The following is a 24,786-nucleotide window of genomic DNA, read 5'->3' on the forward strand; positions in this document are numbered from 1 at the left end:
TTTCTTAAAAAGACCTAATGGTGGATCTAAGAGAAAAAGACTTGTTAAAACAACTGTCTTAAAGATGCTCAGATAACTAAAGGAAGATATGGAGAATGTCAAGAAAACATATGAACAAAATAGGAATATTAATAAAGTAGAAAACTTTAAAAGAAATAAGGCATTCTGGAGCTGGAAAGTACAATAACTGCAATAAAATATTCACTAGAGGGATTCAAAGGCAGATTTGAGTAGGCAGAAGAAAGATTCAGTGAACTTGAGGATAGCCCAATGGTAATTATCAGTTCTGGGAAACAGAGGAAAAAGATTAAAGAGAAGTGAACAGAGCCCAAGGGTCTCGTGGGACAACAGCGACTGGACTAACATAGTCATTGTGTTAGAAAGCAAGTAAAGTGGCTTCCCTCTTGGTCATATTCTTTGGGCAAGAGGACGGGGCTTGGAAAGGCTAGAAAAAGTTAAGAATGGAGGGGACCAAAGGAATTAGAGTGCCCTGGGACCAAAACATTGCCAGTGAAAGCTCAAGTGTTGTTTGCCCCATCACAGATAGTGCTTATGCCTGTTAAAGTTTATTTTTTTCTATGTTTCTAGTACATCTTTGTTCCTAAGAATACTTTTTTCTTTTGCCTCCTAGCAATATTTTTGAACTGTCAGATTGTCCTCCAAGGTGGAGATAAAAGTTGACTTTGAAAGAATTTTCAATAGGAACCTGAATAATTGACATTTAACAAAGTTTAAATTTTTGTTATCTACATTCTTGTGTAGTTACTTTGAAATGCTTGCTCTTTTGCCCGACTCGTGTGGCTCAGTGTTGAGCACTGCCCCCTGGACTCAGAGTTCTGGGTTCGATTCCTGGTCAGGGCACATTCCCGGGTTGTGGGCTTGATCCCCAGTAGAGGGTGTGCAGGAGGCAGCTGATTGATGTTTCTCTCTCACTTTGATGTTTCTATCTTTCTCTCTGAAAAATCAATAAAACATTTTTTAAAAAATGATATATACTTTTTTTGGCCAAAGTTATTCCCCCAAAGTTCAGTTCTGTGTTTGTGGAACATGCAATATAGATTTTTTAAAAAACTGTTTTCATTGATTTTTTAGAGAGAGGAAGGGAGAGGGAGAAAGAGAATCATTGATGTAAGAGGATAACATTGATTAGCTGCCTCCTACATGCCCCTAACCAGGGATTGAGCCCACAACCCAGGCATGTGCCCTGACCAGAAATCAAACTCAGTACATAGGGTGATGCTCAAGCAAGTGAGCCGCACCAGCCAGGACTATGATCCTAATTTTAAAGATGAAGAAACTGAGGCAGCTAGAAGGTGGTAGAGCCAGGATTTGAAGCCAGATAGACTTCAGAGCCTCTTACGTTCCTTCAAGGATTGCAGATTCTTTAGCATAGCATAGGCTAGGAGTCATAGAGTGTATATGTATAGAGTGTGTTTTCTATATAATGATAGAATTTAAAAAACCAATCATTTTTAAATTCTTGGACTCTGCAGGAAAAAAACTTCAACGTGGTGGAGCACAGTAGCAGGTTGCCTCAGTGTGGGAAGTCCTATGTACTTTCGTTCAGGTGCTCAGGAATTCGGAGAACCAGGATGGTGGAAACTTGTTCACAATAAGCCCCCGACAATGAAACCTGAAGGAGAGAAGTTGTCTGCCTCTACTTTGAAAGTAAAAGGTACTGTTGTGAGAGCAGTATAGGTGTTAGCCAGACCAAAGCCAAGCAATTGTGAGCTTAGGAGACAATCCCACTACTTTTTTTTTTTTTTAATATGTTTTTATTAATTTTTTAGAGAGAGAGAGATAGAAACATTAATATGAGAGAGAAACATCTGCCTCCTGCGCACTTCCTTCTGGGGATCGAGCCCACAACAACCTGGGCATGTGCCCTGACCGGGAATCGAACCGGGACTTCTCAGTCCATGAGGCAACACCGGCCGGGTGACAATCCGACTTCACCAGGCACAGCTCATCAGCCTCTGGAGCGACTGCTTGGCAGTTTTATTGTGACACATTTTTTTGTATACCGTAAATAAATATTATATAAAAATATTATCATTTCCTAATCAAATTACCAGTTTTATAAATTTTCTTTGATATCTGAAAGGTTTTCTATTTTCTGTCTGGTTTTGTTTTTTATTTTTTCTAAGAAAAACTATAAATTGACTCGTAATACTTGTTCTCCATTTTTCCCTTCGCTTACCAATGTACCTTGGACATCTTTCCATAGCAGTACATGGTGATCTGCCTTATTTTATTTCATTGCATTTCATTGAATGGCTATATGATAACTTACTAACCCCCTACTGATGGACATTTAGATTATTTCTAGAACCTTTTATTTTCATTTTTTTAAAAAACAATATTACAGTTGTAGACATTTGTGTACATGTGCAGATTTTTTTGTGATTAATTCTTGGAAGCGTGTTGCTGTATCAGAAGGCATGCTCATTCAAAACTTGAATCAGTAGTGCCAGATTACCCTCTAAAAAGTTGTAATAAAATTTATGTCCTGGTATGAAAATGTTCATTTCCCCATATGCTTGCTGAGTATTATCAAACTTTAAATGTTTACCAATTCCAGTAGGTAAAAGATAGTATTTAATTGTTTAAATTTACATTATAATTTTTCTTGTTAAGAGTTATCTAAATCCTTGTTTAAGGGCATTTATTGAATATTTCTTTGTTTTTCAAAATACATATGTTTTTATTGATTTTGAGAGAGAGAGAAACATTGATGTGAGAGAGAAACGTTGATTGCTTGCCTTCCATATGGTCCAAGACTGAATCAACAACCTGGGCATGTGCCCTGACTGGGAATTGAACTGGCAGCCTTTCAGTGCACTGGATGGTGCTCAACCAACTGAGCTTCACTGGCCAGGGCAAACGTTTCTCTATTTTAATGTGGGAGTATGTTTACAATAATAAATTAGCAAAGAAAACTAAAGTTGAATGATTATTTAAAAATTTAGATATTTATTCTTTTCCAGCAGCATCAAAACCAACTTTAGATCCCATCATTACAGTTGAGGGACTTAGAAAACGGGCAAGTCGCAATCCTGTGGAATCAGCCATGGAACTAAAAGAGAAAAGGTCTCGTACTCAGGAAGCAAAAGATATTAGAAGAGCTCAGAAGGAAGCTGCTAGCTTTCTTGACAGGAGTACTTCTTCGACCCCTGTAAAGTTTATAAGCCGAGGCCGCAGGCCTGATGTGATTCTAGAAAAAGGAGAAGTGATTGACTTTTCATCCTTGAGTTCTTCTGACCGCACTCCATTGACAAGCCCATCTCCTTCTCCGTCTCTGGATTTCTCTGCCCCCGGGACCCCTGCTTCTCACTCAGCCACTCCCAGCTTGCTTTCAGAAGCAGATCTGATTCCAGATGTGATGCCACCACAAGCCTTGTTTCATGGTAAGACTTACCTTTCGGGTCTTTTATTTTGTGTATCACCCATGATATAAAAGGGTATATTTTCACCTTGTGTGTGGTATGCCCTGCATGTCTTCTTTCCTGTTTTCTTCTCTGTTTAGATGACGATGAGATGGAAGGTGATGGAGTCATAGACCCAGGGATGGAGTATGTCCCACCCCCTGCTGGGTCAGCAGCTTCTGGGACTGTGGTCGGGGGCAGGAAGAAGGTTAGAGCACCGGAACAGATAAAGCAGGAGATAGAGAGTGAGGAGGAAAAACCCGACAGGATGGACATTGACAGTGAAGACACAGATTCCAACACATCTTTGCAAACAAGGGCTCGAGAAAAGAGGAAGCCACAACTGGAGAAGGACAGGAAACCTAAAGGGCCCAAGTACACCCCTGTGAGCATCTATGAGGAGAAGCTGCTCCTGAAGAGGCTGGAAGCTTGTCCCAGTGCCGTTGCCATGACACCAGAAGCTCGGAGACTGAAGCGTAAATTGATTGTCAGACAAGCGAAAAGGGATAGGGGATTACCACTTTTTGACTTGGATCAAGTTGTTAATGCTGCTCTTCTGTTAGTTGATGGGATTTATGGAGCCAAAGAAGGAATTTCGAGGCTTCCAGCTGGCCAAGCCACATACAGAACCACCTGTCAGGACTTCAGAATTCTTGACCGATACCAGGTGAGTTAACACACATTCTCAAACTCTCGGGGCAGGAGTTGAAGTGGGGCAGGCAGCACCATGGGGTGGACACAATTATGCTGTGACTATGAAAGTCCTGAGTAATTTTGGAAGAGAGAAGAAAACAGCAAGAGAGAAAAATACAAAAATTGCTGGGCTTTATTTTTTGAAATTGTTCATGTGAATACCTCTTAATACATCTGGGTTCTTTTCCTTTTTGGGCATTCAAGGCAGAACCTATACATTTTTATTGTATCATTTAGTCCTTGAGGATAGCTGTACATGGTGTTTGACATACCTTTGATTGCTAGTTGTATTGAGATCATAAGTGTACCAGATCCAGTGCTGAGCAGGATCTGAAAACAGTAAACATATGTGTGGTTAGAAGAGAGCATGGGGACATAGCAGCCAAAGGATAGTGTGGTGTCAGTGTGGCTCAAGATATTTAGTGGAACCCAAGTTTAAGTGTGCTCCTGGAATGATCAGTTCTACTCGGAACTGCCAGAACATACCTTCACACAGCAGGAAGGAGAGGTCTTTGATTCCTTGTATCTTTGCTAGCACTTGCTTTTAACCAGTGTTTAGCTGTTTAGCTAACTGAGAACTGTAAAGCAAAACTTGTTTTTATTTACATTTCTTTGATTATAGGTGAGGTTAAACATCTTTCATATTCTCTAGTTGTTTCTCTGTGGATTGCCAATTTGGATTCTTTGCACATTTTTCTATCTTGTTCTTCTTTGGCAACTAGTGGACTCTTCTGATTTTGTTGACACTGTTCTGATATTTTTCAGTGATGTCCCATATGTTGGGCTTTTATTTCATTGTGCTCAGCATTTAGTGTGTGGGCCCTTTCAATTTGAAACTCTCCTGGAGTTCTGGAAAGTCATCTTAATTTCCTGTCTTATGTTTTTTCTGTTATGTCTTTCCTAACTACTGTTAGACCAAGGGTTAGCACACTCTGTAAGGGTTCAGATAGTAAATAGTTTGTGCCTTGCAGGCCACACAGTCTCAGTTGCCCCAATTCAACGTTGCTGTTGTGTGAAAGCAGCACAGGTAAGACATAAAGAATGGGCGTGGCTGTGCTCCAATAAAACTTTATTTACCAAACAGGCTGGATTTGGCATATGGGCTATAGTTTGCCAATGACACCTACTTCAGGTGGATCCCCTTAATTTTCTTTTTCTCTCCTGTTCCCCACCTTTCCTGGGAAGTAGTAACTTACCTGCCTGCATCCTAGGAGCCAAGTAAAGGGGGCCAGTAACTGACCATTCTGCTGGTAAACTTTTGTGTGTCCCTATTTTAGGACAGTGCTTCCACCCTTGGCTGTGTCAGGTACTCCTGTGTCCAGAATCTCTCTTTTGAGCCTCTGCAGCACTAGTTTTCTGCCCATGGAGGGGAAGATCATTTCTGGATATAGGCATTGGGGACTTTCACCTCTTAAATAAAGAGACTCTCAACTTTAGTAGGACCTGGTGTCTCTAATTGCTACCCTTTCCTGAGGCCCTGGCCTGTAAATCATGCTGCTTCTGGACTGTGCTCACTGCTGCCTTAGGTTTTGTCTCTCTGGTCTAAGTCATTTGCCACTTATATATGCTTTTGTTGCCATCATCTGTTCATCTTTCTTTGTTCTCATGAGTTTGTCTTTTTAATATCTATACTTTATTTTTTTAATTATGAAATGTGTTATACCCATGGAAGAATGCATAAAACATATGGGTATAGTTTAGAGATTAATAAAATAAATGCATGTACTTCTAGCTCCTGGGTTAAGAAACAAAGCATTACAAACACTTGAGAAGTCCTGTGCACTGCTTCCCACAAAGGGAGTCATTCTCTGACTTTTTTTTTTCTGACTTTTATTATTAATCATTCTTCTACTTTTTAAATGTCTATATCCCTAAACAATATACTTTTAGTTAAAAAATAAAGTGGGAAATTACCTGTCAGATGAAGGTTTTCAGGAGAAGATAAACTAAGTAGTCTTTGTGGGTCCTTGTTGTAGATCAGTTGTGTCCCGCAAAAGAATATATTGAAGTCCTAAATCCTGCTAAACGTGAATGTGACCTTATTTAGAAATAGGCCCCTAGTATATATAGTTAAGATGAGATCATACTGGAGTAGGGTGGGCCCTTAATACAATATGAACAGTGTCCTTATAAGAAGAGAAGAAATACAGAAACGGATACAGGGAGAATACTATGTGATGACTGAGGCATAGTGATACATCCACAAACCAAGGGATGCCAATGGTTACTGGCAGCACCAGAAGCCAAGAGAAAGGCAAGGGACAGATTTTCCCCCAGAGTGTTCAGAGAGAGCATGGCCCTGCTGACACCTTGATTTCTAACTCCCAGCCTCCAGAACTGTGAGAGAATACATTTCTGTTGTTTTTAAGTCACCCTGTTGATAACAGCAGCTCCAGGAAACTCATACAGTCATGTTCCAGCTGCACCTTCCATGAGCCCGTCTTGGAGAAGTCAGTGGGCAAGTTCGTTATGGAGTCCTGGGAAACAGAAGGCTAACCACCATTTGAACTGCAGTGTATACCAGGGAATGTAACAGAAGTCTGGGCCATGGGAGTGTGGTTCTCTGTGTATCCTGCCTAGGCTGACATGCTTCCTTCCAGCTCGTAGGAGGTCAGAGCAGTTATTTGTGGGGTGAGTGTCCTCAGCTGATCCAGGGAGTGGGCATGGAGTAAAGTGTCAGAGTACATGGTGAAGCCAAGTAGGGCACAGATGAGATTCTGGGCCACTATTCCTTAGGGTTAACAGATGGTCCAGTAGCAGCAGGGATTTAGTGATGATAACTTCAGTATGTTTGCCCCTTGAGTCACATTTGTCACTCTACTGGCTGCCTTTTGTGTGTGATACTCAGTGGTCCTGGGATCACCCCTCACTGGAGATTCATTTGTCCTCGGTAGTGAATCTCCTGTTTCCTGTGCCCCATCTTTACTGTTTTGTAGGTTTACTCTCTATTTTAGAGCATATAGTCAGTGGCTTGCTGAGGAAAACTGCCTGGGAAGTAAAATTTGAGGCCTTCCATGTCTGAAAAGGTCTTGAACTTAAAGCCAGAATACCAGCCAGCATTGGGTAAAGCTGAGAGCCAGTTTAACAGCAGTACTGGAAGCAAATAGACAATGGAGCAATTTTCTGTTGAGAACCTCCAATGTTTCTTCCTTGAGGTCTTTCCTCTTGTCAGAGGTCCCATAAAGGAGTGTTCCAGTATCAGGACCCTGGTTGCCATATGGGAAAGGAACTCTTAGGCTTTAGATTGTATGGAACTCGGCTTTAGGTTGTATGGAACTAACACCTCAGCGCTATGAGAGCTGCCTCATCTAGAGGCCGGGTTATACCTAGTCTAGAGATCTGACCTCCAGACCTCTGTGGGGGAGGGCAGCCATCCATCTGGCAGCAGGGAGTTGAGGTGGGATTTGGGGTTCTTATTGCTATACATATAGCTTTTATCTGTCTCTAAGTGAGCATGTGTCCCTGGGCTCTGAATTTCACAAAGGCATCTCAGTTTTTCCTCCTCAGCTAGTGGGGCTGGGATGGCTAGAGGGAGCTGCAGTTGGGTATTTCCCTTTTCACCAATTGATTAGGCTCTAATAAAACCCCAGTGTGCTCACTTCGGCAGCATATACACTAAAATTGGAACGATACAAAGAAGATTAGCACAGTCCCTGCACAGGGATGATATGCAAATTTGTGAAGCATTCCATATTTTTAGGCGTTATGCTAAGTGAAATAAGTCAGAGACTAATACTGTATGATCTCACTTATCTGTGGAATTTAAAACAACAACTTAGACAAAGAGATCAGACTTGTGGTTAGGCAGAAGGTAGGAGGAGGAGGGGGCATTGGAAGAAGGTGGTCAAAAGGTACGGATTTCCAGGTATAAGATAAATAAGTACTAGGAATGTGATAACTATAGCTAATACTGCTGTATGATAAACAGGAAAATTGTTAACAGTACATCTTGAGAATTCTCATCAGAAGGAAAACATTTTTTTTCTCTATATTACACTTATATGAGAAGATGGATGTTAGCTGAACCTGTTGTGGCAATCATTTCACAATAAATGTGTATCAAACCATCATGTTGTACATCTTAAACTTATTGAAGTATGTCAGTTATTTCTCAATAAAACTGGGGGAGAAAATGTTTCTAACAAGCTACTTAAAAATAAACCAATAGGTTAAGCTCTGGCAAAATGGTTTCTCTTGAGGCAGGCGTTGTTAAGAAAAACAGAGTACATTGTACTCTAGTGTATTTCAAAAGGAATACTTTTTTCCTTCACTTGCCAAGAATGAGGCAGTTTTTCTTTGATCTTGACCATGAGAACCTGGTAGAGTTTCTGGAAGTAAAACTCACAAAAATGTACTACCCTCCCCCCAGAGATTTTTCTCCGATTTGTCCACACAGCCTCCAGCAGTTTAGGTTTTTCCTACCTGGAATTTTTTCCCAGAGCTTTCTGTTCATGGATTTTTGCTCTGATACATTGCGATTCTATGTATCCTCCTGTCTGTCTCTCCAATTCTGAGGGCAGCAGTTTGTCCTGCGACCTCAATTTTCTGATGGATCCAAGAAGTTGTTGATTTTCAGTTTTCTCTACTTTTTACGTATTTACTTTTAACTTATTGATAGGGTGTAATTTATTTATATGCCGATTGGAAGCACAGTTCTCTTCTTTGCTTCTTTAATCTGGGAAATTCTTCATCGTTGCTTCTTTAAATAGATTTCTCCTTTATGTTTTTTCCTCTCCTTCTGGACTCCTAATATGGATATTGACACCATTACTTCTTTTTCTTTATCTCTTCCTTTGCCTTTTAGAAGAGATCCTCAACCTGTCCCTAACATCATTCACTGAGTGCTTTATTTCAGTGATCTTATATTTAATATCTGATCATGAAAGAGATGCTTCATGATCATTCCCATTCATTCCTATTTCTAGGCTCCTTCATGACCTTGGAGCCTTTTAATTATGCTTTTTTAAAAAAACAGCTTTATTGAGGTACAGTTCACAAACTGTGCAGTTTACTCATTTAAAGTGTACAATTCAGTCCAGCCAGTGTGGCTCAGTGGTTGAGCGTCAATCCATGCACCAAGAGGTTGCCAGTTTGATTCCCGGTCAGGACACATGCCCAGTTTGTGAGCCAGTTCCCCAGGAGGGAGCATGCAGGAGGCGGCCAGTCGATGTTATCTCTCATCGAAGTTTCTATCTTTCTCTCTAAAAAATCAATAAAGGAAAAAAAATAATAAAAAAATAAAGTGTACAGTTAAGTGGTCTATAGTACAGTCACAGAGTTTTATAACTTTCACCGTAATCAATTTCAGAACATTTTTATCATCCTAAAAAGAAACCCAAACTTTAGCTGTTGCTGCCCAACCCCCATACCCAGCTCCCATTGATCTGTTTTCTGTCTCTGTAGATTTACCTGTTCTGGACATTTCACATAAATGTAATCACATAATATGTGGTATTTTTTTACTGCTACCTTTCACTTAGCATAATGTTTTCAAGATTTATCCATGCTATAGCATATATTAGCACCTTGTTACTTTTTATGGCTAAATAATATACCTTTGTATATACCACGTTTTGTTTATCCAGCTATCAGATGATGGACATTTGGGTTGTTTAGGCCTTTTGGCTATCATGAATAATGCTGTGAACATTTGTGTAGAAGTTTTTGTGTAGACATACATTTTTGCTTTTGGGTATATACCTAGGAGTGAAATTGCCAAGTCAAATGCTAACATCATGCTTAACTTTCTGAAGCTGCAGACTGTTTCCTAAAGTGGCAGTACTATTTTACATTCCCACCAGCATTGGATGAAAATTCTGATTTCTTCACACATCCTTACCAGTGCATATTATCTGTCTTTTTTATTATTACCATCTTGATATCAAGTGGTATCTTACAGTTTTGATTTGCATATCTCTCTGATGACTGTTTATTGTGCTTTTAAAAAATTCTTATTGCCATGGCCGGTTTGGCTCAGCGGTTAGAGCATCAACCTGTGGTCCAGAGAGACCCGGGTTTGGTTCCCGCTAAGGGCACGTGCCTCGGTTGCAGTTTGTCCCTGGCCCTGGTTGGTCATGCGGGAGGCAGCCACTTGATGTGTCTCTTTCACATCGATGTTTCTCTCTCTCTCTTTCTCTATCTCCCTCCCACTTTATCTGAACAAAAAATAGAAATATAAATAAATAAATAAATTCTTACTGTTCTAACCTTTTCCAGGACAGTTTGTATACTTTATATTTTGTTTAGTTTTGTTTTACACTCCTTATTTATATGTCTTGATTTTTTCCCCCTATGAATGAATATTTCCTTAATCTTACCAGCTACCTTTGCTGGCAGTATACACTCGAAAGGAGGGACAAAAGACTGTTTTCTAGTTTGTTGCCCTCTTGGCAACTTTTGTAAAATGTGAGGCTCTGGGCTCTACCACTTACCATCTCATCTTGTTCCATAATCAGGCAGTCTCACCTCAGAAACTCCCAGGACATTTGGCCCCTGTGCTCCTTTATTCCTCCCTCTTTTGTCATTGCTTAGGGCTGCCTCAAGGGTATCTACCCTGTACCTCAGGAAGGCTCCAGCACTGCTCCAATATCACCCTCTGATTGGCACTTCCTGGTAAAGTTGCTTGGCAGAGATCTATCCAGAGCAGGGGAAGTGGCCTAATCAGGAAGCACCCCCCTGTCCTTCCTGATGCAGTCCCTTTCTCTGCTCTAGACTGCCATTGCCACCTCACCTGTACCCAGCACCTTTGATACCTTTGGATTTTCTCACAGCCTTTGTGTTCTGTCTTCCCTGTCACTTTTTGACCTTTCCCAGATTGGGTTTGGGGAAAGGACCCAGCAGCCCACCTACCTTCTCATTTTGTTTAGAGCCAGAAGTTTGGAGAAGCTCACTGAACATTTTCCAAACTTATTTGACTTTGGGACTTTTCCTCCACCATTTTGTCATTCAACTAATGTTTAAGTTGAATACTTCATATATGCCAAGCACTATTCTATCGGGCAGTCCTGCAGTGAATTTAGACAGACAAGGTTCCCATCCTTATGGAGCTGCCATTGGTGAGCAGGGAAGTGACAGTACTAACTCCCTTAACAAACAGGTTCACTTCCTACAAGGCGAGTGCTGCAGTGGAGTGGAGGAGTGGAAGGCAGCAGCACCACTTCGGGTGGCCTTTCTGTAGAGAGAACACTTGAACCAAGTTCTGATCCACAGGGAGGAGTCAGGCTGAGGAAGGCTCAGGGCAGAAGACCGAGGCACAGGACCTAAGCCAGGAGTTACTTTGGTGTATGAGGCTGGAACATAGTGATCACGGAGGAAAGGGATAATGGGAGATGAGACCACAGAGGTAACGGGGTCAGATCCTACAGGTCACAGCAAGGAGTTTGAATTGTATTATGAACATATAGTGGGAAGCCAGATAGACGCTTCCATCAAGGGAGATGACAGAAGTTGAGGGTGGTTTAAATTTGGAAAAAAGCAGTGGCAAAGAAAGAAGTTGGGGTACTGTATAACATCTATAGAGTTCCACAGAAGTCATCTTGAGACATTGGGTAGTATTTATGGGCTAGTGGTTCAGTGGCAGGTGTTTTAGTTGTCAGTTGCCGCATTACAAACCATAAAAAAACTTAGTGGCTTAAAATAATAACTAATATTTCTTCTGATTCTGTGGGTCGACTGAGCTCAATTGGGTGGTCCTTCTGTGGCTGCATTTAGCCGAGAGCTGGGTCAGGATTGGAATGAACAGGATGGCTTCTCTTCCTCAGAGCCTATCTCTGTGGCCTGTAGTCGTTCAGTGGTATAACCTGGATACCATGGCAGCTAGATTCAAATAAATAAAAAGTAGAAGCTGCCAAGTCCCCTTAAGGCTCAAAAGTCCCAGAATGTTACTTCTGTCACTTTCTGATTGGTCAATCACAGGCCCACCCAGGTTCAGGGGGAGGAGAGATGGACTCTGCCTCATGATATGAGGAGCCACATGTACCCAGAGGCATGAGAGGAAGTGTTGGGGCCATGTTTGGAAAGTATATACCACAGCTTTCAATTTCATTTTGAAACTTAGTTTAAAGCCCTGGAAGAAATTCAGAGGAGATCTGGTGGATTTCAGGGTGGTATGGCCATAAACAGTCCTGGAAGAATTTAAAAGTTGGCTTTTGAAAGTTTTGGTGTCCAGTTTGGGAAAGTAATGAGAGAAGATTATGAAAGAAGTAATTCTTGCTCTTCCAACAAAGTTATTTTCTAGGATAAGAGCACACTGATTCTACAAAAACAATTCAAGTTTCTAAACTTTATCCGTTGGCAAACCACTTTATAAGTGTTTTAATCTTCCATTTGAGTTCTTTGTTATAAAACCCTAATTGCACATGTTCTGTTACTACATGACTGAGGGCCCTGGAGCAGCACTCACTGAAGAACAGACATCTCCAGTCAGGCTCCCAGGGTGAAACCTACCAGTTTAGTTAGGACACCACATCCTCATTGAACCTCTAAGAGGGCCTCTCCTACCAGATTTGTGATTTGTTTTAGGGATGATAATCTGTATCAGTCTTTTGTCAAATTTACTCAATAGAATAGAGACATATTTTAATAAATTCATGTATAGGTACTGCAATAATTGGCCCCCAAGGCTGTTTGGATAACAAACTACTCATAAAACCTGACCCATGTACACATTACCTTCTCGACACTAGTGCTGGTTAATATTTGATGAATGGACTGAAGGTGTAATATAGATAAAATAAAACCTTTAGAAGCTGTAAATTTTATGCTCAATCCTGCATTTCACTCATGTAAATGACTTTAAACATTTTTAAGTAAGTTAAAACAATTTTTAATTATTTTTGTTTTAAACTATTACCACCAGGATGAGTTTTTTATATCTAATTTTATACAATGAATTTTTTGTTGAAATGAGCTTTTCAAATATGAGATGTAAAAAGATCTACTTTTGATACATAAAAATGTCATAAGTACTAATTATCTGTGGGAATTAAGCCAATCTTTTGAATAATTTTATTTTTATATAACCAGTGTTTCTTTCTCATAGACTGCCTTGCCATCCAGGAAAGGATTTCGGCACCAAACTACCAAGTTTTTGTATCGTTTGGTGGGATCGGAAGATTTGGTTGTGGACCAGAGTATTGTCAGCCCTTACACTTCTCGGATCTTGAAACCATACATCAGGTATATGGAGAAGAGCCGTGATGTTGAGTGTGTCATGAGAAGTAATGTTTGTGGTTTCTGCCCTCTATCCCTCTGTTGGAGAGAAGAAATCCAAACCTGTGAGCAGGAGTCATTAAGGACTGAATCTTTGTTCTGTGTCTAGCCTCAGCCTTGATTTGTTTCAACTGTGCTCTTACAGAAAGGATGGTTCTTGGACAAAAACATGAAAAGCAAGGATAAGTTAACTCTGTTAGATTTTATTATGATGATTATACTCATTGTTTTATTTAACAATTTAAAGTTGTGTATATTTAGTAGTCTGTGAAATTAAAAAATGGGAGAGATGTCTCAATCGGACCTATATCTGGACTGAATGTTGGGACAGTTTCTAGTGATGAATCTAGGCTGTGCCTTGAAGCTGAGCTGACAGGAGAGGCCCCCTGTACTATCTTGGCTGTGACTGACAGAGCACGTGGCCTTCGTTGACCATACTTGCTCTGTTGCTCCATAGTCACCTGATCCTCCCTGCTCAGCATTGCTTCTTAGGCAGACATGTGGAAAGGCAGTGTGTGACCCTGCTCTTGTTGGCCTGGTCTCTGGTGGTCCCCAGCTGCCTTGGCAGGGTTGGATCTTCCCTGCCCTGTACCCTGTCTTGGTCAGAGCACTAAGGTGATTAAATTAGGATGCTACTTCTGTTTCCTCATTCTGTTCATAAGACTCACCAGCACCAGTAGAGTTCCTGGAGGGTGCAGAGGGGTTTGGTCTGACAAATGTTGAAAGAGTAAATTTTCAATTTACACTGAAAAGTACTGTAGCTGTTGTCAAGCTAGTTGCCATAGAAAGTAGTGCAAATTAGTTGAAAACTTCAAGCAGTTCAGAGGTTGTATGAATCAAATGGCTAGGGATAATATTGGGTATTTTTTTACTTGAATTTGTTTATTTTTTCTGGTCCCGAAGGCGTGATTATGAAACAAAGCCGCCCAAATTGCAACTTCTGTCACAGATTCGTTCCCACTTGCACAGAAGTGACCCTCACTGGACGCCAGAGCCTGATGCACCTCTTGATTACTGCTATGTCCGGCCAAATCACATCCCAACGATAAACTCTATGTGTCAGGAGTTTTTCTGGCCTGGTATGTTCTCCCTTCTCGAACTGGGCAGATCAGTTTTCTGTATAGTTAACTTTAGTAATGTTTTAAATTAGTGTGTGTCATGTGACCCTAAAATCTTTACTCATGGTTTTATTCAGTTTGTCTCTACTAATACAGCCATGTTAAAATATAAATACCTCTTTCCTAAGATCAAGAAGAAGCCTTCATTTTAAGTAATAAACAGTGTTTTTGTGTGTTTCTCTTGCCTGTTTGCCTCTGCTTCCAGAATAAAAGATTCACCTGTTTGCTTCTACATATATTTAGATACCAGTTAATATCTATCAGCCATACACAGACTGGTGGCTAGGGCATTTGGATAGTTTTGATTTTGCTTAATAATTCTGTTCTTTTGTTTTTTTTTTTATCCTCATTCGATGACATTTTTCCATTTTTTGTACAGACAGGTGGGAGGGAGAGAGAGGAAGAGAGAGAGAGGGAAACATCGATGTGAAAGGGACACATCGAGTGGCTGCCACCCGTACGACCAACCAGGGCCGGGGACAAACTGCAACCGAGGTACATGCCCTTAGCGGGAACCGAACCCGGGTCTCTTCAGACCGCAGGTGGACGCTCTAACTGCTGAGCCAAACTGGCCAGGGCGATTTTGCTTAATAATTCTGTATGCTTTGCTTATTTAGCTGTTCCATAGAGAGTGTTATATAGCCAAAAGGCGCTTTTTAAAAGCCAAATTCCCCAATCACAGATTTTAACCCAATATGATTTGTTGTTTTATCAGCCTTAATATACTGTCTCTAAAGACCAAAGCCATCAATTAAAAGAGCACATTTTCATTGCTAAGTATAAACATTTTTTTTTGTGGCTCTACTTTACACTGCTTTGAAATGTAAAGGAATACATCTTCTAGATGTTAGATAAGATTTCATCAGGATGAGAGCTTTGTCATCTTTATTGTCTGATAATCATGTAATAGTGCTTGTGGTGGTGGAGCTGTGCTTGCTCTTTTGGGAGTGGCATGGGGGCTGTAAGGAACATTCTGGGAGCATTTACTACTTCCTGTTTGTGCACTAGGTGACTTCCATATGCTATGCAAGGACTCAGTTTTTATTTAACCTTTTATTGTAAAATGTAGCATTTGTACAAAGACCGTATAATTGAATATGTCTGAGGTAAAGAATACAATGTTATGGACAATCTCAGGGGATCTTTACCACAACTCTGTGAGGAGGTCTAGGTACACTCTTATCTTAAACATTGTACAAGCTGAGGCTGAGAAATTTAGAGATGTGTCCACTGATACACCTGGCCAAGGAGGCTGAGTTCAAAACCAGGTGTGTCCAGTTCTTACCCTGTTCATTCTGCTACCCACCCTATCCTGCCTCCTCTTTTAACATGTGTACTTAGAAAAGATGATGTTAAGTTTGGTATATTCTTGTTTTGTTTTGTTAATCCTCACCCGAGGATGTTTTTTCCATTGATTTTTTTCTATTTTAGTGAGAATTGATGGGAGAAAGGGAGGGAGAGAGAGAGAAGAACACTGATGTGAGAGAGACATATCAATTCATTGCCTCCTGTAGGCGCCCCCACCGGGGCTGGGGATCCGACCTGCAACCCAGGGATGTCCCCTTGACAGGGAATTGAACCCGAGCTCTTTTGGTGCTCAGGCTGACGCTCTAACCACTGAGAACACTGACCAGGGCAAGTTTGGTATATGTTCTAAAATTTACTTTTAATTTTATGATCTGAATGTGTGGTGTCTATGGTAACATCTGTGTCTCATTTTTTGTTTTTTTCTTAGCACACAGGTGTAGCTGTAAGTACAGACTGAACAGCTTGGTGTTCATTAATTCCAAGAGGTACACGGTCTGAATCTCTGATTATTTCTTTTCTTTAGGCATTGACCTGTCTGAGTGCCTGCAGTACCCAGACTTCAGTGTTGTTGTCCTTTATAAAAAAGTCATCATTGCTTTTGGCTTTATGGTTCCCGACGTGAAGTACAATGAAGCTTACATTTCATTTCTGTTTGTCCATCCTGAGTGGAGAAGAGCAGGGATTGCAACTTTCATGATTTATCATCTGATTCAGGTATGTTGTCTGAGTTCATCTTCTACCCTCTTGCTTCTGGGCTTTTTGGAGAGAATTGGAGGAGGAGTGAATCTGAGCAGGGTCCCTCCCAGTACAGCCCAATGGAATATGAGACCAAATGACAAAGCCAGTCACCATCATTCGTGAGGTTACTAAACACACAGATAAAAATCCTCGCCTCTCTAAAATAAGATTGCTATTTAGATCCAGGTTTTAAAGAAGTCAGTTTGTGAATATTTATAGTAAATAAAATGAGAAAATACCAAAGGGAAAGCCTGAAGCACTTATACTATCCATGTTGGTAATGCTGCTGTTCTTAGAATTAGCACCGCCATGACTCAAACATGGAAGTGGAACTATGCTTTTTAGTTTTCAAGTATTTTAAAACATTTTAAATGAAAATGTTTTTCATTTTACCATTGATGTATAACCTGATATGAACTTTCTAAAGACTTGATTCTAATATCGAATTATAATTCATCTTTTGATATATCTGTATTATCTCTGAAGAAAATATACCATATATTTATATGCTAACATCAGAAAAACATGCAAGGATTTTTTTTCACCCAGAGTTTTTTTGGTAACTTTTATGTAGAAATCATCTGGTATGGACAATTTTGCATTATTGGTCAAGATTCCTTTTTGGTTTTGGATTTTTTTTTTTTAATTATTGAGGTATAATTGACATACAACATTATATTAGTTTCATGTGTACAACATAATTTTTGTATATACTACAAAATGATCACTACATTAAGTGTAGTTACCATCAATCACCATACATAGCTATAAAATTTTGTTTTTCTTGTGATGAGAACTTTTAAGATTTACTCTTAGCAACTATCAAATATGCATAACAGTATTATTAGCTATAGTTGCCATGCTGTACATTACATTTCATGACTTAATTATTTTATAACTGGGAGTTGGTACCTTTTGATTCCTTTCACCCATTTTGTCTACCCCCTACCTACCCCCTCCTCTGGCAACCACCAGTCTGTATTCTGTATCTATAAGCTTGGTTTTTAGGATTTCTTTTAAATAGGGAATGGAGCTGATAAAATGTTGTTTTTCCAATTTTTAATGAAACTTGCTCACTAATTCTCAAGTGTTGGCCAGAACCTTGAGAACTGTCTTCTAGAAAGTGCTTTCTTCTCACCTCTCCCAGCAATAATGTATGCTACCTTGTGTTGTCTTGAACTGAGACCTCAGTTCTTTCTACCACACCCCCTTTTTCTCTGCCCCTCCTTACTCACATAATTGACCTCTACTCTGTGTTCACCCTTCTAGTAGACTTCCTATAGGATTTCTGCCTTTCCCTTCACTGCCAAGGGCTTGAGGGCAGGGTAGGGATGACAGTTTGATGTGTGTGTTTGACACAGGCCTGGCCTAGTCAGTCCTCACAGAGCATTTCCTGGGTGGGAGGAAGAGTGTTTATCTTTGTTTTCGGATGTCTAGCCCCCAGCCAGACTACACAGCCCAGGCCCAGACACAGTCCTACCCAGTCAGTAGTACTCAACGATGGCCATGGTCAGACTGTGCATATCTGCAGTGGAAAGAATACTAGCCTTACCACAGAATTTGTCCTTGCTATACTAGATGCAGAATGTGAATTCAACAGAGAATAGAAGACAGCTGTCTACTTTTGACAGAGTGCTTAAATAGAGGCCTTGGGAGAACTATGGAATATAAAATCTCAAGGACCCTATCAACTTCAGTATTTTGGTGCCTTTATTAAAAACAAGTTCTTTATTTATATTACTTTGAGGGTACTTTAGTCTGTGTAGCTAATTAAAGAATCTACAGATTTGCCTTGTATTGGTAGAATGATTATCACTCTTTTCTCCTAGGATTGGGCCGATGCTAAGTATAGAAATCTTAGTTCTGAGAAATGAATTCTGTCAGTTTGGGAGAGATGGTAGGTGGACTTTAGGATTCTGAAAGTCTATATAGATTCCTCAGGTTTTATAAATAAATGCAAGTCCTAATATTTTATATCTGGTCACATAATTTAACATCTAGAGTTTCTAAGAGCAGAACTTACCTTATTCACTATTTCTTCAAGAGTTTTATAGTGTTTGGTATAGATATGTTTGACATATTTAAATGTGATTGAATTATAAATAATCTAGTTGACAATAAAATATCTCCCTTGGCCCTTTGCTTCAGAGAGAAAAAAGCATACTCAGCATACCATCGATTTCCTTAGTGTTGAATGCTTCAGTGAATGTTATGATCAGTGGCAAAGAATTCAGTTTCCAGATGTTGCCAGGTGTTGCAAAGTCTCATCTTCAGTCCCTGACTTCTCTGGTTTCCAAAACTATCTATCTACTCTTAGAAGAGTTTCTTCACCTACTCATTTTCCCTCAGGCTTTCTCCTTTTCATCTTGTATTTTTCCACTCTTTTGGCAGACCTGCATGGGCAAGGATGTAACCCTTCACGTCTCAGCAAGTAACCCTGCTATGCTGCTGTACCAGAAGTTTGGATTCAAGACTGAGGAATATGTTTTAGATTTTTATGATAAGTATTACCCCTTGGAGAGCACAGAGTGTAAACATGCATTCTTTCTGAGGCTCCGACGCTGATGCTGATATGACTTGAATAGGGCTCTTCACAGAGAGACACATGGTATTAGAGATCGGTCTTCATATATAGACCTTATTAATTTCACTGTGAGTTCTAATCTATGCGATTAGACATTCATTAAAACTCTCAACTGAGATGAGAAAAGAGATGGGTGGTGGAATGTGTAGTGACCAGCATGTCAGCAAAATCACTTTCCAGTCCATTCTGGAGAGGCCTTCAACCTACATCTTGGGACTCTACGGTTAACAAACACTGAAAGATGCTGCTGTCCTTCCATCGGACAGTTTGTAAGAGTAAGAGTATCTAAACTGTTACTCTTGGTGAGAAAGAATCTGTCTATCCTAATATAAAGGATGAGCAAGTGTAATTGCTGTTAAAGATTCATGCAGGGCCAAGAGGTACTATCCTGCCCTGGGATGATGAGAGATTATGATATGGTTACATAAAGGGATGTCATTCCTTTTCCCAGTCTTGATGTGTTGTCATTGAACCCAGCAGGACTTCTAAGTCTCTGAGGTTCTACTGTCTCTGACTTTAGTCACAGTCAAAATAAATGAAATGTTTGTGTCTACACATCATTTCATCTGTTCTTTTAGCATCTCCCACCAGGGCTTGGACTGGGAGTGGAGAGTCTCGGTCTCCCTTGTGCATGTGAAGTTGGTTTGGTGTTGGAATGGCTGAGCAGCCTGCGTTTAGATTGCACCACTGGATGGTGGTGTGCAGTGGAGGTGTGCCGTGGACGGACCTGTATGGCCTGCAGGACTAGGCTGTTTGGTATGTGTGGGGTGTTGGAGATGGACTCTTAATCAGCTTTTAAGGGATCCAGCAGGAGCATTTCCAAAAGTATTAGCTATTCTCAAATAAAAATCTTTCCTTATAACAACCAGATCTTCAATCTAATCAGTTGCTTTCAAAATCTAATTAAGAGCACTGGTTCTTAACTCTTTGAGAATCGAAAGAAAGCTGAATACTCTATAGAAAACTGTCTGGCACATTTAAAATTTTGCATCAGAGATTTGTGGACCACAAATTAAGAGCCGCTGTTCTAGAGGCTGTATTCAGAGCTGGCTTGAATCTCTCTTTGTTCAAGCTGAATGTGCTGTGCCCCTGTGTGAAGACGACCTGGAAGTTTTTCTGTCACTTGTCTCTTTTAATGATGTGTTCGGGGCTCCTAGGGAGCCGAGGCTGCCACACCATTTTTGTCCTCCCCAGCACTTGGCACGGTGCTGGACACATAGAGTCCCTCATTTGCCACAGTCCCGAAAGCTGTGATGGCCTGCCTCCAGAGAATGAATCCTCTGGACTCCTATCACTTTCCTCCCCTTTCAGAGAGCTACACCAGCACTTACCAGCCACACCCTGTGAGGACTCAGCAGAGAGGGTGAGATCAGCTGAAACCTGATATGTCATTTAAGGTTTAGGTTTTCAAAATTACAAATATGTTATATTCTACTCTCTAGGTGTATCTGTTTTAATGTTAAAATAATGGATTTTTTCACCCCAATGCTTCAGGTAGTGTTGACACTCTAGGAAGAAGGGCAGTTTGAGTCTTCGAACAGACAAGCAAGTCCCTAGGGTATGTGGATGTGCAACATGGAGCTGTGTTCTCCTTTTACTTAGCAGTGATACTGCAGGGGTCAAGGCAGACCTGTCTTCGTTTTATTTTATTGTCTTAGATTTTTCATTCATGTATTCACAATCAAAATAAAATATAATTTTAAAAGCTACAACATGTTTGAAAGGTAAAGGAGACTGCTACACAGCTGTCATCAGTAAAACAGGCATAGGTCTAAAATGCAACACTAGCCCTGGCCAGTTTGGTGCAGCGGTTAGAGCGTCGGCCTGAGGTCCGGAGAGACCCGGGTTTGGTTCCCGCTAAGGGCACGTACTTCGGTTGCAGTTTGTCCCTGGCCCTGGTTGGTCGTGCGGGTGGCAGCCACTCGATGTGTCCCTTCACATCGATGTTTCTCTCTCTCTCTCCCTTCTCTCTCCCTCCCTCCCGCTCTATCTGTACAAAAAATGGAAAAATATCCTCGGGTGAGGATAAAAAAAATAAAAAAATAAAAAAATAAAATGCAACACTAAACGTGTTTTGATCCCATGGTGGAATAAGTACATAACAGGTACACATAAAGTTTTGCTAAAGCTCTGAGATTGGGCAAATAACTTTTTGAAATAAACTCCCCAATGAATAGAGTCATGCTGCAAGTAATTTCTATTAATATTTTACTGCAAGATGGAAAAATCCCCAGGATAACTTCTAACTCAAACCCTTCATTTCATGCACCTGGCCTTGGCATTTGTCTTTCTTCCTCCATCACATACAAATCCAAAAAGGCTTCTATGTCTGGCCAGTGTGGCTTAGTGGTTGAGCGTTGACCCATTCACCAAGAGGTCACCGGTTTGATTCCCGGTCAGGGCACATGCCCAGGTTGTGGGCCCATCCCCAGTGGGAGACGTGTAGGAGGCGGCCAGTCGATGTTCTCTCTTATCAGTGTTTCTGTCTCTCCTCTCTAAAATCAATAAAGAAAAAAATAAATAGACTTTTAAAAAAGCTTCTACACCCTATGTTCAAACACATCACTCTAAGTCTCCGAAGGATCTCAGCACAGACTGCTGTTAATGAGCTTGTATGCAACCTTCATCCACAACCTCCAAGGAAATTGAGCCACATTTGAAGAGCAGCAGCATTTCTGTGAATAATGGTTTTAACTGTCAAATGAGCTCTGACAGGCCATGTTCATTTCATAAATAAACCAAAATATTGTCTTAATATCTTTTTTTTCCCTTGCAAAATGTTAAGTAGGCCATTCAAGTAAAAAAAAAAAAAAAATCTTTTTTTTACAGAAACAATGAAAAAAATTCAAAGGTTTATGCCAAAAAGCAAACTGGTCCTTTGTAGCCTAACTCGTATGTTTCTGGGCTTTGAAGCCATGTAGAGGGTGATCAGGCTGTAAATGGTCCCTCCCACAGTCAGTGCTATGGTGGTCCAGTGGGCCTTGTTTCAGGTGGATGGGCACACCATCGGTTTCTGGAAAAACTTCTGCAGCTCAGGAACTTTGTTTTTCTCAGCGTAATCATATGCATTATAATTGGGAGTCAGTTTAGCTGGTGTGGCAAATATAGGCAGTGCTTCTGTGGAAGCCACAGGCTTTAATCCCTGTGGGCTGTAGGCGTTGGAAGCCCATGCTTCCACCAATTTCTGTGTGAAACCCCTTAACTTATAGTATGTGACACCCTGTGTCTACTCACAGCCGCTTCCAGTAATACTTTCAACAATAAAGATTAATAAAAAGAATTATTGGGAACTTAGGCCTCTGGGGCTGAAGCCCTGGGTGGTGTCCTTGTGTCTCCTGGTAGCAGCAGAACAACACTTGGCATTGTCAGAGCCAAAGCTAGGTTGGGTCAGGTGGAAATAGCAAAGTCCATAAGACATTGAACAGACACAATACTAAGTGCTAAAATTATGAAAATAATGGCAGCTCCTACTGAGCTCTTCTCCCAAGGACTTTATGAGGTAGTGCTATAATGGTTTCTATTTTATGGAAGAGAAAACAGGCTTTAGAGGTTGAGTAAGGTAGATGGAGAGCAGAAAACATGAAGGTAGATAGCAGGGGGCCGATCCCATCTGCACTGGAGCTGCCTCTGTGCTGGCTCCACCCTGTCTGCAGAGGTATGGGAAATCAGGAGGAGGGCGAGCTCTTCCCAAGCCAAAGGGTCCTTGGACCCAGAATGGGAACCCATGATTCTGAGCTGAGCCATTCACTTCCCACACCTGCTGCTTGGGCCTCCCACCTTTGGTGTGTGTGGATATTTCTTTGCTGGTCTCCCAGGTCAGGGTTCGAACCTGAATTGGTTGTGTTCAAAGGCAAGTGAATGTGAATGTAAGCGTATGAATGCTTTTCAGGGGAGGGGGCCTGAAGCTTCAGCAGACATTTTAGTAAGAGGTGTGTGAGCCAAAAAGTAGTAACAAACCCTGTTCAGATTGGAGGAGGAACTTTCTAGAGCTGGTTGGGTGGTTGTGACAAAGGTTCAAAAGGAATGAGTTAGTAAAAAATACCTTTAAAATTTTGTTTTTTGTTTGTTTCATTAAAAATAGCCCTTGGTTTTTCTTTTTCTTTTTAATTTTTTATTTTTTCCTTTGGTTTTTTTTTAACTTTATTTTTATTGTTGAAAATATTATTTAAAGGAGATGTCCCTCCTTTAAAAGTGTTTTGGTTTTTTGTCCAGCCAGTATGGCTCAGTGGATTGAGCTTTGTCCCATGGACTGACTGGTCCCGGTTCAATTCCCACTCAGGATACATGCGCGGGTTGTGGGCTCAATCCCCATTAGGGGGCTTGCAGGAGGCCACCGATCAATGTTTCTCTTTCACATTGATGTTTCTATCACTCTCTCCCTTTCTCTCTCTAAAAAAAATTAATAAAAACATATTAGAAAATAATAAAAATGTTTTGTTTTTAACTGACAATTTCAGGCTTTACGGAAAAGTTGCAAAAGAAGACAAAGAATTTCCAGATATCCTTTATCCCAGTTCCCTAAATACTAATATTTTACACAATTGGTTTTTCTTGCTCTTTTTACACACGTACACACAAACACACACACACACAGACACACACACTTGTCTGAATCAGTGTTTTTGCCCGAACCATTTAATAGTAAGTTGCAAAAATCATGTCCCTTTACCCTTAATATTTTGGTGTGCATTTCTTTTTTCTTCTTTCTAGAGAGGAAGGGAGAGAGAACGAAACATCGATTGGCTGCTGCCTGCACAACCCCACCAGGGATTGAACCCGCAACCCAGGCATGTGCTCAGACTGGGAATCGAACCAGCAACCTTTCTGTGCATCGGACAATGCCCAACCAACTGAGCCACAGTGGCTAGAGCAATGTGCATTTCTTAAAATAAGAAATGTTCTTACCTTGTCACAATACAGTGGTCGAAATCAGGGAAGTTAACATGGACACCGTGCTGTTATCTGCTCTACAGACCTAATTCAGATTGCACCAATTGTTCTAACACTGCCCTTTATAGCAAAAGAAAATCAAGATCAAGTGCTGCATTCAGTTGTTATGTTTCTTTAGTCTCCTATAATCAGGAACTGGCCTGGTGTTTGTTAATGAGGACATGTTTTAAGTACTGGCTAGTTGATTTACAGTGTCCCTCAACTTAGGGGTGCTTGTTGTTTCCTTCTGTTTAGTTTTGTTAGATACTTTGGCAAGGAAGCACATGCTGTCCACTGGTCCCATTTCTGGCAAAGTTAACTTTGATCCTTTACTTTTTGCAAATAAGTATTTTGAGGGGAGATTCACTGAGTTGGTGTAATATCCTGTTACTCCTCAAACTTGCCACCACTAGATTTAACATCCAATCAATGTCCTTTTGGCTTTCCAGATGTGAAGAGGAAAGCTGTCCAGGCTTCCCAAAGGAAGCAGCTTTTAGAGCTGGGTCAGCAGGGCCCATTCTTTTGTGGTACACTGAGCACTGAGCTCAAGTAGAGCCTGGTGTGTTAAGCAGGTCTTTCACATCTGTCACCCTTCAGTAAAATGCCGGCAAATACTCCCACATTCCCACCTCTGCTGTAGGACTGTGTCATGGGAAAGTGAAAACTGTGTCGTGGGAAAGTGAAAGTACTTCATTCTAGGACCAGTTACTCAGTGCCTTGTAGGTTGTGCACGTCAACATTTACCAGAACTATCTGATGACAAAAAAAAAAAGATAGCTAC

At 40.7% G+C, this 24,786-nt stretch overlaps 1 protein-coding gene, 1 non-coding gene and 1 pseudogene across 3 annotated transcripts in view; 2 read left to right on the forward strand and 1 right to left on the reverse strand.

Moving 5' to 3' along the window:
• The window catches only part of KAT14 (lysine acetyltransferase 14), a 32,288-nt gene extending 11,590 nt beyond the window's left edge, over nt 1–20,698 (forward strand). The window contains exons 4-10 of one of the 2 annotated variants that reach the window (XM_036245182.1): nt 1,494–1,675; nt 2,988–3,407; nt 3,527–4,092; nt 13,159–13,295; nt 14,232–14,407; nt 16,278–16,468; nt 18,884–19,629. In XM_036245182.1, coding sequence (XP_036101075.1) covers nt 1,494–1,675; nt 2,988–3,407; nt 3,527–4,092; nt 13,159–13,295; nt 14,232–14,407; nt 16,278–16,468; nt 18,884–19,057 — 1,846 coding nt within the window. In that variant the 3' untranslated portion in view covers nt 19,058–19,629. Of the gene's footprint in view, nt 1–1,493; nt 1,676–2,987; nt 3,408–3,526; nt 4,093–13,158; nt 13,296–14,231; nt 14,408–16,277; nt 16,469–18,883 lie in introns of both variants that reach the window. The other variant, XM_036245183.1, reaches the window with a different exon arrangement.
• On the forward strand, nt 7,710–7,816 carry LOC118619395. The gene has a single exon (XR_004957176.1). It is a non-coding gene; the product is annotated as a U6 spliceosomal RNA (small nuclear RNA).
• Nucleotides 20,699–21,921: 1,223 nt separating the features above from the next.
• Nucleotides 21,922–24,523, reverse strand: LOC118618544 (annotated as a pseudogene).
• Between the last annotated feature and the right edge of the window lie 263 nt (nt 24,524–24,786).

The sequence above is a fragment of the Molossus molossus genome, unplaced genomic scaffold (genome assembly GCF_014108415.1).
Source record: "Molossus molossus isolate mMolMol1 unplaced genomic scaffold, mMolMol1.p scaffold_m16_p_6, whole genome shotgun sequence".
Lineage (NCBI taxonomy): Eukaryota > Metazoa > Chordata > Mammalia > Chiroptera > Molossidae > Molossus > Molossus molossus.